Source organism: Ambystoma mexicanum, chromosome 4p (assembly GCF_040938575.1).
Source record: "Ambystoma mexicanum isolate Mex_15411 chromosome 4p, UKY_AmexF1_1, whole genome shotgun sequence".
NCBI lineage: Eukaryota > Metazoa > Chordata > Amphibia > Caudata > Ambystomatidae > Ambystoma > Ambystoma mexicanum.
Window position 1 is genome coordinate 1,106,145,401 of NC_090927.1, and position 15,493 is coordinate 1,106,160,893.

General features: G+C 43.5%; 1 protein-coding gene and 1 pseudogene across 3 annotated transcripts in view; both read right to left on the bottom strand.

The window, feature by feature from the left end:
• GRM1 (glutamate metabotropic receptor 1) overlaps positions 1-15,493 on the bottom strand; it is a 2,116,184-nt gene that overhangs the window by 419,720 nt on the left and 1,680,971 nt on the right. For all 3 annotated transcript variants that reach the window (XM_069606696.1, XM_069606695.1, XM_069606697.1), the window contains exon 5: positions 1,309-1,555. In XM_069606696.1, coding sequence (XP_069462797.1) covers positions 1,309-1,555 — 247 coding nt within the window. The remainder of the gene's footprint in view (positions 1-1,308; positions 1,556-15,493) is intronic.
• On the bottom strand, positions 8,448-8,566 carry LOC138459524 (5S ribosomal RNA; annotated as a pseudogene).

Below are 15,493 nucleotides of genomic sequence, written 5' to 3' on the forward strand. Positions count from 1 at the left end.
TTGAATTACTTCATTAAAGTTGCACATGAACTCCTATTGGCATGCTTTCTGACACATTCCTTTTAGTTGCCTTTATTACATCTGCAAATATTGTATCCAGTCTGATTTTTGATAGCCACATCAGTTATGAAAAGCAATATTAGTTTTTTTGTAATACACATGAGTGTTTTTCCAGTGGCATACAGCACACTTGTTTCTCTGCACATGAGTACTTTTGCTAGCTACTGTGGCATATCTTGAGGTCTTGAACTGGTATAATCACATTTAAAATATTTATGTTTTTAACCTATGTGCTTGTAAAAAGTGTTTTAAGATGCACCTTTTATGCCGATTAGTAAACGATTGCAGTGGTTTGGAAGTGGCAATTCCTTCCAAACTCTCTTTGGAGATGGTAGCTCACTAACTAAGCATGCTCACAAAAAGGCTTACCTTGTGAGTCAGTTGCACACATGGAAAATAAGCTGTGCACGAATGGCAACCAGTTCCGCACTTACAGAAAAATAATAAGAGGGAACATTGCCCTCCAGTAGTTGGGATTGGACCACATGTTTGAATGATCTCCCTTTACATACATTGTAATGATTGTTTAACCATAATTGAGAATTGTGGACTTGTACTCATATGAGATAAATTAGTGTTTCACGTTTATGTTCTTGGGATTTGTGGATCTATTCTTTTCTGATGTATCTTCCCTTTGTAGTCAGATTTAATGTATTTACATAGCACTGGTTCACACGTGATTATGTTTTTTACATTCTGAGACTGATTTGAATTTGTGAAGTTTGAGTTTTTTCAAACTTTCAGTGATTTGAAAAAAATTCTTTTTTCCTTGTTTTGATGTTTTAATATACATGTATACTATCAACGAATTTAAATTCAAATAAAACTACTTTTTTGCTTGCTTTGATCTGGGTTTTTGCTGGCGTTGTTCCCATTGATGGCATAACTAGTGATTTTTTGATGATCTATCGTTCAATATGTATCTCATGCGACACAGGACCCGTTGTAGTTGTGTCAGTTTTGGTACCCCAGGTTTTGATGAGTGATGGGGTATGCCCACCTTTTTGGTTTCATATTTGTAGTTGAGATTGGAGGCATAAACACAATGCCTGAATTGATAGGATGGATAGAAAATTCACTTTCACAGTAAAAGAGGGACTTCCACTGAAGAAGACCTTTGTGCTTAAAATACCTCCTAGTAGTGCAAGCTGTTAGTAAGCATGTCAAGCCAGGTCCTTTAGCGGAGGTTTGACAGTTGTGCTCGTGAATGATTTTTCCAGGAATGGGATTGGTTGAAGGATTTCTTACCTTCCCGGCGAGTCTCCATTTTCGTCAAACCATATTTGCTTGCCAGAAATTCCACGGAAGGACGTTTTTATCAGGAACTCTAAGAGTTTGCTGCCGTCAATGGGCTTCATGGCATCGCAGAGGCCGACGTGACCCGGGCACATGGCCAGATGCATATCATGCAAACCATGGGCCATGGCGTAGATGGCATTGATGACAAAACCCATCTTGCTGTCCTGCACATAGTTCTCTTCCAGGCTCTCATTACCTGCAAACACATAAATGTGAATGGTGTTAAAACAGTGTCCCATAAGTGCCTGGTCTTTCGACCGTCATACATATGCATCCATCTTTATTGCAGTCATACAATGTGATAGTTTCAACATCGAAATATAATGCAATAATATCACTATAGTGAGGATAAAAATTAATTTAAATACTTTTTTTCAAACCTAAACATTAATTTAAGCAAAATGTTGGCGAAGTTGAGTCTGTTTTTATCATTTCATATCGCTAGAAAAGAGGTTCTCACTGGGCTACTTGCTAAATTATTTCTAAAGAGATTGTCATTGTAAATTATTGAAATTCCAGCCGGAACAATGAATTTTAAACTAAACAAATAATATAGTGACCATTCAGCCCTCTGCTTGTTGAAGCTATAGAACAGGGTCTGCAGCGTGTTGCTCTCCAGCTCGTTGCTTCCCATGATATCTCACCATTGGCTATGGTGGCTAGGGCTGATGGGAATTGTAGTCGAAAATATCTGAAGAGACAAAGGCTGCTGCAGATGCCTGCTCTAGAAGAATACAGCCACGGTATATCAAATCAAAGTTAAATATAAGTTTGACATAATAAAGGGCAGATTGACAATGGTTTAATTGATCTCATTATCGCAGAGGCATAGTCTGAAATCAGCATGCACACTCGTCTCGTATCCAATCGTATAGGCAAATCCCAAAGTTTAAAACTCACGCATGCTTGCTTTTCTATCTGTTAGGAATTGACCGCAAAAAATAAGTTTCAAGACCTCACACAAATTACCGGTCATAGCCATTTAAAATCTAGATTTTCTTGACTTACCCACAAAGGCATTGCAGGTCATAAAGCATTGTAGGTCATAAGGGGTTTGCTGGTATCCCGCTGGTAATTCCGGTGGGATACTGGCAAACGGTAAAACAGTTCACGCCGCCTCATATACCGTAATAAACAGCATATTCCATGTGGTAGGAATACCAGTAAATACCCATTCCATTGAGGGGGTTGCTGGTATTACCTGCACCTCTAATACAGCTGTTTTTGCCAGTGGGGGATGATTTATGTCGAGCTCTTGGAGTTTGCCGGTCCAGAAACGTGGCCGTAAAACGAATTACCGGCACATTAATTCTGGACAGGCAATCTACTAATGACTCCCATTGTCTACCTATCTCCAACTTTGGTGTTCAGTACTAGCAATCAATGGTCCTATGTGATATTAGGTTTTTTTTAAACATTGGGCTTCATTAAATTAGTTATTCTTTTAAGGTCGTAAGTGAAAAGAACAGCGAAATGTCATACAGTGATTACCTAAGCAGTGCTGCTTATACAAGCGGGATAAGAATGGCACCACTTCTGCCCCTAGGAAGAGAGATTTATGATCACAGAAGCATGCTGCTTTAAAAGTGTGCAGCATTGTGCTTTAAACTGTGAAGTGATGCTTTAACTTGTGTTATGATTTCATGGCAGAAGAAACAGAAAGGAAGGAATGCAGTTGATCTACTAACCCATTCAGGGGTGCACCCACTCTGCCCCGGCCCTCTCCTCCTTGTCCTACCCCACCGCCCCTTGGCCACGATATTCTTTTTTAAAACAGAATATAGAATGACATTATGTGCCGTAACACAACAGTATGTGTCACTATTTTTACATTTCTGCATTCTTTTTGTGTCACTGTTTTTGTGAACATCTTTTGGAGGAAAGATGACATCACTGGCTAATGCCATCAATTTGATAGATACTTTTTGAGGATGAGATCAGTATTCTGAGAAAGGTCTTGCACTCTGCACCCCTCTGTGGCAGATCGTTTACTTGCTCTTTACGGGTACCAGTCCCCGCTTTTGTCCATCCTTACATCAGTGGCCCCATATTGGGAGATGGCAAAGTGCCCTTGGACATTCAGTAGAGTGCAGGAACAATGCTGCAGATGTTATTGAATTTCTAAACTGTCCTCAAATTGAGCTAAAATACTAACATCACATCCAATACTAACCAAGCAAAACCATCTGCTTTGAAAACACAAACATTTCACAGCATTGTTTTTTATTGCAGATTTTTGTGAAACAGGTATAGTTTTTGGGGAAAAAATGGTATTTGCATTTTCGCTTTTTGTATCCCAAATTACTATTTGCATCTATATTTAAACACATTTTCACAATCATTGTTTGATGTTCTCTCCTTTGAAAATACTCTATGCCTGAGCGACGGTGTCGGTACACTCTTAGGGGTGGACACTGAGTGGGTCAGCACCGCTGTGCGATGATGAAAAGGGTTGCTGCCTGGCAGCCCTGCACGTCTATCAGGCAGTGTGGTTGATAGCTGAGCAGCAGCCCATGTTGGCCGGAAATCCTCACTGCTGAATAACTGCATTGAGCTCTGCCTCAAAGTGCAGTCCACATTTGCATTTCCCCACATGCTGCTGGTCACAGCAAGACTAGACTATGTCACCCTCGAAATCCGACCAATTGTAGTGAAGCTCCTAGCTGGTGCAAAAATGGATAGATTTCTACCTTGCAATGCCAGATTTGTAATTCCCCTTAGGTTTTCAACATCAGCGAAACAAGAAGCACAGAACCAGACTAGCCACTACCAAAATACTTCTGTAATATGTGGTAACATTTCACCAGGTGGTAGCACTGCTTACTATCAGGTGGACCACTATTGCCCTTTCTCTGACAGGGCTTATGGTAAGCCTTAGTGTTTTGACAGCTGATGTCATAAAAATAAAATGCACTGAAAGCTTAGTCTTACATGCCTGTGCAAGCTGCCTCTCATGTTCTGCGTGTACATACCCTTCTCAGGTGTGTGAGTAAAAAAGTGTTGTTTTATTTGACGATTGGGTGGAGAAACTGCTGATTGTGTCCATGTATGAGAAGGCGATTTTTAAATACAGAGGAGAATCTGGCAAATGTAATGATCTCTATGGCCTTTTCCTGGAGTGTTAGGGTTAAACGACATCGTTTTTTTAATCTTTTTCTTTTTGCCTCATGAAATATGTTTCTTCTGAATGTCTCCTGAAATGTATCGCTAATGATCTGGCTACGTTGCTGTTCTTACAATAATATCTTGTCTGATGGATAAGGGGTATGATATTGATACTTCTTCGTAAGTTTTAATTTTTTTACATTTATTTATTTATTTTTGCTTCTTCTTTTTCTCTTCAACTTTCAGACCCTTAATGATTCCCAACATGTATAGAATGCTTAACAATGTTTGCTTAAATTGTCGATATGTTATGTTTGTATTACTTTTGTACACGCATGTGAAGGTGTTGGTGTTAAATAAAATAAAACTTTAATCGCAGTAAAAAATAAAAAATGCTGATGTTCTGGCAAATAGTGGGAGAAACTCTAAATAGCCTGAATTGTGATGAAGTTCACATGACATTGACTTCTTTTAAGATGTTTGGGTAAATTGTTTCCGATGACATAAAAGGCCCAAACGTATCTCAGCATTTGTGCAATCTGGTGGACACTGAGAGGGAGACGGGCGGCTGTATTTTTCAGAGATGCTACGGCTAAGAAAAGGATAAGTCAGGTGGTTAGGACAAGTGCTCGGTTCACCGCAAAATTGCCCTGAATAGTTCGCAGTGCGAAGAAAACAAGATATTTCAGAAGGGTCTTTAATAGAAAGACCGACTAGCTAGAGAACATGACAAGGATAGTGTCAGTTAAGGAAACACAAGTTGAGAGAGAGACATTTGCAAAAACTGTCACGGTTAATCTTGAAATGAAAATATATTTTTCATAGAGGTGGGCCAATGCTGCGTGAAAGGGAAAACCATTGGAGAGAGGCATTTGCAACACTAAATTAAAAACAGAGATAGGCCTTGATATTAACAGACAACAGAACTCCAAAAAATAAATCCGAAATACCAAATAAAACGCAATAGCTTTAATCCAAGAAAGGCAGGTCAGGTCTCTGATAGGATGGGGGGGGGGCTAAACTCTAGAGCACCTGATTATCTCCATGTTTGGACAAGGCAAACTTTTCGAAACTTCATTGGAGGTTTTGAGGGGTTCAGCCTTGCAGCTTGTATCAGTCGTCAGTGGTAGAGCTTGGGATCAGTCTTGCAGGCAAGGGCAGAAGGTTGCTGATTGCTTTAAATAATTTAGATAGCTGAGGGCCAGCCACCTGTTAACCATCAGGTGGCTGTAGATGAAAGTGATTTAAAATATGAGTCCTATTGCAGCCTTTCCTTCTGCTTCTCTTTCCTTTTCAACTTCTGCTCCTAATTTTGGTGCAATCTTTGAATCTTCCCTCTCTTTTTCCTCTCATAGTTATCTTTCTGCGTGTAACTGTTGTCACCTTCTCTTCAAAATTCATCATGCTCATCCTTTTCTTTCCTTTCACGCCTCCAAACTTCTTATTTCTGCCTTGTTTCCTGGATCGTCTAGAGTTCAGCCCTCCTAACTGCTCTTCCTGCATTGCACCTTACTGCTTTCTGATCTAGTTACAATTCTGCTATTTGCATTCTCTTTCCCTGTGCTTCTATTTCTGCCCCTCTAATGTTGATATCTATTCTACCCTTTGAATCTGGGTTTTCTATCTATTGTTTTTAAAGGGTCTGGCACTCTCTTACCTCTCTTCCCTACTCTCCTTCTATTAATCTGCTCGGCCCCTCCTTCTCAGTCTAGTATTCGTCTAACTGCCCCAAACCCCCCTGTGCTGCCACCTGTTACCGCTCATTTCCTCTACTAGTCCCTCTTCATTCGAACAACCTTCCTCTCACTATTCGCTCTACCTACCACATCTTTCTTACCGCCTAAAATCATACTTTCTTTCTTGTCTCTCGGATCCCTCGTATCTGACTGATTCACTTATTGTGCACCTACTGCCATTTTGTTGTAGTTGTTTTGACACTAGGTAAAGTGCTTTGGTGAAACCTAAATAAATACATATACAAATACATACTAAGGCCTTGGTGGTCTGTTTATGCCGGTTCCAATGATTAAACAAATAAACCCACTGCCAGACATCACTGATAAATTTGGGCTCTCAACTTCAAAGGGCTGTCATCATTTATCAAAGTCCAGTCCTCCCATTAACACTCCTTTAGCTCAGGTTAAGGGAAAGGTTATAGAATTCTGTACATAGTAAAAAGACACTGGGCCTACTTCCCCAATCCCATTGAGCCCTATGGGTGGGGGCTCAAATGGGAATGGGGAATGGATTTTTCAATGGGGACTTACCGGTCCCTCCAGGGTCGGAACGGTAAGTCCCCTTTGAACCAGGTCAGACCCGGACCCGGTATGGGAGGTAGTCATGGCGCAAATAGCGCCATGACTACCTCCATACTCGGAATGAGGCCCTATGTTTTGAAATTGGTTTCCAGATAGCCACCTGAAAAGAGGGTTTTCTGAAGGAATGATTCCAGACTCACTCATTCACCAGCTGGTTCGCCAGAATCAAAAGTCACATTTCAGAAGGTAAATTTAACCAAAATCGACCACAAACTGTCCATATAGATTAAACAGGGTGAACCTGGGAAGATAAGGGGCAGGGAACTTGCAGGAACGCAATTTGAGATATTTTCAATGCCCTATGTGCTCCCAGTTACATGGGACACAAAGGTAGGTTCTTCTTGGAAGCCCAATGTATTTTGTATTGGGAAACTACATTTGAATGCATTGTGTTGCCACTTTAATGCAGAACTGCCTTTGTAAAATTAAGTACAATTTAAAATATAATAAGTAGCTTAAGCCGGTCTAGAATAATTTTAGACCATAGTGGCATTACAAAATATTGCCATAGAGTGATAGTGTGCGTTAATGCAGCCGGGGGAAGGACTAGATAAGTCAGATGTTTGTGCAACAAAAATGGCTATAAGGAATTCATTCTATTAAATAAGAATTATGCAGAGTTTTGAAACCCCTTGAGCCCCTTAGCCTTAAAAGCAATGTGTGTAATGTGTAAAGAAAGTTGTTCTTAACATTACACATCTAACTGAAGAAGATTACAACTACAGCCCAAAAACACATGCAGGCTAAAAACTACCTGCAGACACACTAAAAGCTATGCAGGCATACATAGATCAGAGGACACACACATAAATTGGAAACAGTGTGCACACACAAGTGAATTTAAATCTGCATACAGCTGTATTCAAAAACACACACACACCTAAGCATACAAGCAAATTAATATATAGCTGTATTCAAAGTAACACCCTCATATTCTGAGAAGATTGCACATACATGTATTCAGAACAGAGTAAACTGATCCCTGTAAATATTACTTTGAATTCAAACCTAAAGGAGACTAATGCAAGTTGGCCATTGTCAACTTTCGAATGGCCAGCACATAGACAATACAATCACTACTCTCACATGCACAGGGCAGCTGGTTGTTTGTAAATGTTCACTAAATGTTATTTGTTCAAGTAACTCTCTCTGTACTATACATATCTTGATAGAGTAGAAAAATGAGTATTCTGAAAAGTGGTTTGAAATGTTTCCACATGAATATGCATAGACTGGCCAAAAAGCAGAAGCATTGTAGTAAAATTGTGTTTCTGAGATCAAAGAATGTATAGAAGGAGAATGTATAATGTTTAGTATTTTTTAGAGTACAATACCTCTATAGAATGAAACCAAGTGCTTCTGTGGCCTGATAATAGTGAGATTCATACAAACAGGTGAATTCACTTTGCTGGCGGTTTGGTTTCAGCAACAATCTCATTGTAGTGGTTTCCAGGATAAAGCTGAATATCACCACAGTTGAAGTTATATTTTTTACATATGTTTCGAATTCTGAAAACCACACTCTCCTTTTTGCCCAGAACTGTGGGGTAGGATTGTATAAATGGGTATGCGGGACTGGTGTGTCACACCAAAGTGAGCCTAGTATACAAACACAAATATTTGTACAGTTTATTTATCAGGCTTTATATTTTTAATTTAATTTTTAGCCTATAGCACCTGGTATTCCCAGGCGGTCCCCCATCCAGGTACTAACTAGACCCGACACTGCTTAGCTTCCGAGATCAGACAAGATTGGGCAAATTCAGTGTGGTGTGGCTTTATATTAGTTTGTTTAATCCTTGCCTCCAAAGATCATTCCTCCCCAGGCCTTTCTGTATAAGTGTTACTTTTCTTGGTTGCAGTCCAAGTTCAGCAAGCTTCCCAAACCCACCTGAGGCTCCCACTAGCTTTAGGAGTCTGTAGTTTTTTTTAAAACCCCTGGCATGTCTGATTTAGTGCAGCGTTAACTCTTTGGGGGTCATTCCGAGGTAGGCGGTAAGGGGTTAATGGCACTGGTAAAGGTGCCTGAGCCATCAACCCCTTACTGCCTTATTACGAGTTCTGCTTGCGGGACCCGCTAAGGCTGCCTGGTAAAACCAGGCGTCCTTAGTGGGTCCCGCGAGCAGACCAGGGTGCTAACAACCCTCCCCATTCCATTGAGCCCTATGGGGGCTCGAATGGGAATGAGGGTGGTTTTCTTGAATGAGGAATTATCGGGCCCTCCAAGGTTGGAAAGGCCTGGTAATTCCTCATTGAAGGAACCCGGAGCCGGTACTCGGTAAGGGGGTAGCCATGCTGCTAATAGCGTCATGGTTACCCCCTACCTTGTAATGACCCCCTTTGTGTCATAACATTAGCAGCAGAGTCGTGGCCAGGATTGTGTAACAAGTGGGGTCTGTAGTTGGGCCCACCGCAGTGAATTTAATATCTGTAAATGCCCACACAGTGTTGCTGAGAGGGCTATTCAAGATTTTGGGGGGGCCTTGCCCGCTCATGCTGTACCCTGCCTATGCCTCTGAGTAGCAGCATTTCCTTGTTTGTACTCCTTTAATGGTGTATTATCTCTCCTGACATTTTACAGATTTAGCTATGCCGTGCTTCTTTTATAGCAATGCACTTCTGACTTCCCTACACAGGTATATCCTGAGATGTATTTGTTGACTTATTCACACAGCATTCTCTGATTTGTTATGTACACTCCTGGGCAAGCCATCAGATGCTTTTGTGTAATCGAGCATTTGCTTCGTATTTCGGCACACTGTCTATGTGTAGCTGTGTTGGGCTTTGTATACATGGCCAGGAATGCCACCACTTGTGTTTTTAATGCTTGTGTCTGCTTAATATATTTATTATATTGCCCCCGATAAACTGGAAAGACCCATCACTAAAAAAAAACAGTTTAACTATTTGAGTGCGTGTTTTGAATGTTATGCAACGTGTGCATGTGTGTGTGCGTGAGTTTGTATATTTTGAATTGGTGTGCTGGTGTCAGTGAATTTTTATGAGTTTGTATTTGAGGGTATATCTGACTGTGAGTGTATGAGTGCAGCTGGCTGAGTTTTACATGTGCTTGCAGGTGGATTGCATGCATGTGCTAGGCTGGAAAGATGAAAATACTGACACAGTGATTAGTTTAGTGAATATCTTGGCATATGCCAGGGGTGAGACAACAATGTGATTTGTTATGGGGCTGTGAGCATGTCTTATGGATGCAACGTCATGAAAGCCATTTACAGGTTAAATGGTGCCATGAGTTACATCATTAATTCAACATAGGATACGATGTCCTCATCCACATGTATCTCTTAATACGCCTCCCTTTACAGGGAGCTCGCAGATTTGGACCTTGCAGGTGAGAGCTCGTGCCTTTATATCGCAATTTCCTCTCTCCTCTTGTGTCCATGGATTCACCTATGTGTGGCAAGCCCCTGGTCCTGACAAAAGGTCAGCAGGCTTGGCAACTTCAGATCCTCTTCCCTATTATAGGATGGGCATTTCATTAGCGCCATTTGGGTAAGCATGCATACTTCTAGGGTCACTCTGGCAAATCTTGAGTCCCTCACACATCCATGCACTGACTCGAACTGGTTCCTTTCAGCGATATACTGCAACATGCCATTGGCCAATAATGCTCAAACGTCCAGATCAGGGCTTAATTGCCTCTTTCCTGATCAGTGCTTTGCCTGACCCACCTACTTGGCTAATCATGCATTCATACTTCCACAAACAAAGCCCCCTTTCACCACATTCCCATTGTTTCCTGATATGTTTCTGTCCAGTGTGCATGTTTATCCTCTTCTGCCTTTCTTTATCTTCCACACTACCACCTTCCTCCTCAAACCAAAGTTTGATTGCCCCCTAGCGGGCAAATGATGCACCACTTCTGCACCATAAGAACACAATGCTAGTGAGAGGCATACAATCACACAAAAAAATGTAAAGCCCTTTAGTACTGTTAAATAATACTTTGGGCCCGATTTAAAGAATAAGTGCAAAGATCCCCCGCAAAGTATTCTGTGTGTACAATCACTTTGTGTGCAACTGCGCGCAAAAATCCCTTTGCACGTACTGCGTATTAATGGAATTGAAAGCTCAAAGTAACCCGACGCACAAAGAAAACTGAGCCCACAGCATGCCCTAACGCAAACCAAAACCATTGCCAAAGACCAACTGTTCTGCAAACCTTTTGCGTCCACCTCTGACCCACCATCCTGCACCCCGGCGAAACTGCATGCAGTCCCCCGTAAGTGAAGGCTTTACCCCAGCAAAATGCGCGTGTTACCCCGTAAGTAACAGCCACACCCCTGAAAAACTGTGCATATTCCCCCTAAATTACGGCTGCACCCATGCGGAAATGCGCACGGTACCCATATGTAACAGCTGCACCCCTGCAAAACTGTGCACGTACCTCGTAAGTCAAGGCTATACCCTAGCAAAAATGTGTGCGGTACCCCGTAATTAACAGCTGCACCCCAGCAAAACTGCACACGGTCCCCAGTAAGTAACATCTGCACTCCAGTGAAACTGTATGTGGTCCCCTGTAAGTCTCTTCCCCAGGCAGCCCTTTGATAGTAAACCCTCGTCCCCACACATCCCTGACCTCCACCACTACCTCCAGGCAGCCATGTCAAGTCCTGATACCACTCACCAGCCCTCTCACCTCTGCCACTACCCCCAAGCAGCCCCCAGAAGGCTTGACACCATCCACCATCTCCCTTCACACCAACCACTACCCCCAGGCAGTCCCCTCATGTCCCGACACCACCCACTATCCCCCACACCTCTGCCACTACCCCCAAACAGCCCCTTCAGGTCCTGAGATCACCCTAGACCCCTCACCTGCGCCACTACCCCAAGCAGCACCCTGACAGTCTGCCACTCTACCAATCCAATGTGGAGCTGCAATTTACATCAACCTCTGTGGTCTGCTTCCACCATGAAGCAGACCTGTCACATGTCCACCACTAACACGATCAACTGGTAGCACTGTGGTTGAATCCAGGACAGGAGCCTCTCCTGTCATTCTCTGTCAGACCTGAATCTGCAGCACTTCAACTGGACAGCACACTGACCACACCATGTACATTTGACATGTGAATCCAATGCAAAGTGGCATGTGCATATTGCCCATGTGTAATTGCGAAGTCCTCAAAGCACAGCAAGTGAATGCCTGTGGAGGACAGACGTACACAGACTCATAGATTGTGCACATCCATGGAGAATGACTGGATGCATTACAGCCTGTGCAAAAGAAGCCTCGGTGGTAGGGGTGCCAAAGTCCCTTTCAGGGATGTAAACATGACAGCCGATGGGAAACCAGTCAGAGAGTGTGTGACTCAGTGAGACAGGAAATGTGTTCCGCCACACAGAAACAGCAATCATGGGATCCATCTGCATTCCAGTGGCACAGAGAGCAGGCAGTGCGTGACTGCAGATGTGGGTAGGTGGGTGACCATGCCATGGCCATGGGAGTGACTGTAACGCTCACCTGACTCCCACGGAGGCGCTGGCCTGGTTCGTGCTGCTGTGACCTCTTCTAAGGTGATGCGCAGGGTTCGGAAGACGGACTGGACCGGGCCCCCAAATCTGGCTTGTCTGGCTCGCAGAAGTATCCTTCTGTAGGCGAAAAAAGGGGATTAACTGTCTGCGGGGTAATGCAATCAGCCTCCCACTTTCCCCTCTCACCCTCCTCGAAACCCTTCTGTGATTCCTCGTAGCGTCTCACCTTAGGGTCTGGAAGGACGAGCTCTCCATCCTGCTTCTGATGCAGGGGCGCGTTGGTATCCAGTTACTTCACTGGATTTTCGGATTGGTGAGAACCAGACTTGCTTGGCTTCCAGGTAAGTTTTTTGATAAGAGGTTCCCCTTGTGTCCATGCATTAATGTACTAATGCTAGTGTCTTTTTCCCCATAGGGGCCGGGGTACGGAATGCCGGGGAACAGGCACCGACCCGAGATGAGAGGTGAAATCCTTGTAGAAACCAGGTAAGTCTTTAATGAGCGTTTTTTGGTAATGTCTTTTCATTCGCTCATTAACGCTGATGTCTCTTTTTCCCATTAGGGGCCGGGGTCTGGAAATGCCAGGATGCGGCGCGGACCCGAAATGAAGAGGGAATGAATCAACAGGTAAGTCTTAACATGGAGATTTAGCTTTCCTAATTCCCTTCTCTCTCTCCCCTTTTGTTCTGGTCTTTTTCTCCCTAGGCGCTGGGGCGTGACTGCGAATCCGGATGATCGCTGCTGAACATGGAGGCGCCCTGTAAAGGTCAGTAAAATGCGGCGCTGCAGCGATCGACGCGATGAGCTTTTAAATAAAAGTCTTCCTTTTCAGGATTGTCGGCGAGATGTCTCCGGAATGCGGGTTTTAGCAGGTAAGGACTTTTCCTTCTTCTGTTCTCTTCTTCTCTTCCTTTGCAGGTGATCCAGGATGCTGGCAGGCGTGGCAGAAGTCAGGATGCAGGAGCAGACACGGTGAGCATCCAGCTGCTAGATGCAGAACAACGCGAAGCACGTGTGGCTGTTCGGGTGGGGTTTAAATAGCCTTGGAAGAAGTTCCAGGTATGTATCCTTCCTCCAATCAGTTATGTATCCTTCCCCGACCACGCCCGGATGGTAAATTAGTCCCACAGGTAAAGTAGTTCCTTTCAGGCCTCAAGGAGGCCGAGATCCTGCAGCATGGTCTGCATCAGGTAAGTGCACCCAAGCACTTCCATAATGAACCTGGCGCCTATGGCGCCAGGACTGATGTCTTTTATGAGCCTGGTGCCATAGGCACCAGGACACTGTCCAAAGGGCCCCTATATGGGGTTGCTGGGTCCTTCCTTGGGGACTGGATGTCCGCTTTCGGGGACGCAGGGCTTGAACCGGCTCCCCGGGAGCGGGCATCATGACAGCACTCCCCCCCATGGCCCCTCCCAAGGTTGTTCCCTCTGGGGGTTTTGGTTTGTCTGGGAAGAATCGGTGGAATTTCCTGACTAATCGAGGTGCATGCACATGGTTGCTGGGTTCCCACGACCTCTCTTGAGGTCAGTACCCCTTCCAATCAATTAGGTAGAACAGTTTTGACCTAAACATTTTTGAGTCTAAAATGTTCTTCACTTCGAATTCGGGCTCCCCATCTATTAGAATAGGTTCTGGAGGTTTGAGTAGTCGGGTTCCGGATATCACTGGTTTCAGAAGTGACACATGAAAAACAGGGTGAATTCGCATACTAGCTGGTAAATCAAGTTTAACAGCCATTGGGTTAATTATTGCCGTAATAGAATAAGGTCCCAAATATTTTGGGTTAAAAGTTCGAGGCCCTTTGAGTGGTAAATGTCTGGTAGCTAACCACACTTGATCCCCAATCTGATACAGAGGTACTTCACTCCGATGTAGATCAGCATTCTCCTTGTATTTTCTCTTGGCTTGTTGTAAATGCGTAGTTGCCTCTTTGAAGGCTTGGGTGATTGTAGAATGCAGATGTTCAACTGCAGGCATTCCGAGGTTCTGAGGTGAGTCAAGGTTTGAGGTTCGAGGGTGATGCCCAAACAAAGTATAAAAAGGACTGTGGCCAGTTCCAGAGTGTACCGAATTATTATATGCGTATTCGGCTATCCAAAGAATGTCTTTCCAGTTGCTTTCAGCTTGCTGTAACATACACCGTAAGTATTGCTCAAGGGTCTGATTTGTCCTCTCGGTCTGACCATCGGTCTGAGGGTGGTGACTGGTCGATAATCTTACGTCGATCTGCGCCATTTGACAACATTTGCGCCAGAAGTGGGAAATGAATTGGCTTCCCCGGTCAGAGATTAGTATAGATGGGAATCCATGTAGCCGAACAATATTTTTGAGGAATTCTTTGGCTAGGACAGAAGCTGAAGGCAAACCTTTCAAAGGAATAAAGTGGGCCATTTTGGAAAACAAATCCACAATTACCAGAATAGTATTGTACCTCGAACAAGGAGGCAGATCCGTAATAAAATCCATTGATAGGGTGTGCCAGGGTGCTGGCGGTATCTCTAGAGGTTGAAGGAGACCGGCTGGTCTTTTCTTTTGACTTTTATTTTGGGCGCAAACACCACAGGACATCACAAAAGATTGAACATCTTTTCGCCAAGAGGGCCACCAAAATTGTCGTTTCACCTTTTCCTCTGTCTTGGCAATACCGGGGTGTCCCTCTATTAATGCATCATGATAACCGGAAATAACTAGTTTGTGTAATTCCTTATGTGGCAGGAATAAGCGTCCTTGGAAATAAGGTAAACCATTATCTATGGTAAAGTCTGATCCATTTGTATCCAATCCTGTAAGGTTGTAGGGTCCAGGAGTTGTTTCACTCTGGCTTGAATGTCTTCAAGCGTCTGTAACGAAGTCATGCCTAGAATCCTCTGTTCGGGAATTATTGGTACTGGTTCTGAGTTTGTATCAGATTCTCCCATTCCAATTCGGGATAAGGCGTCTGCTTTGCCATTCTTGCAGCCAGGTCGAAAGGTAATCACGAAATCAAATTCAGCGAAAAACAAAGCCCATCGGAGCTGCCGTGATGACTGAGCCTTGGCGGTTTTCAAATACTGTAAATTCCGGTGATCAGTGATCACTGTGATGGTATGTCAAGCGCCAAGCAGATAATGCCGCCAGGCTTTAAAAGCGGACTTAATGGCTAACACTTCTTTGTCCGTGATTGCATAATTAACCTCGGGTGCCGAGAATTTTCTGGACCAAAATGCTAC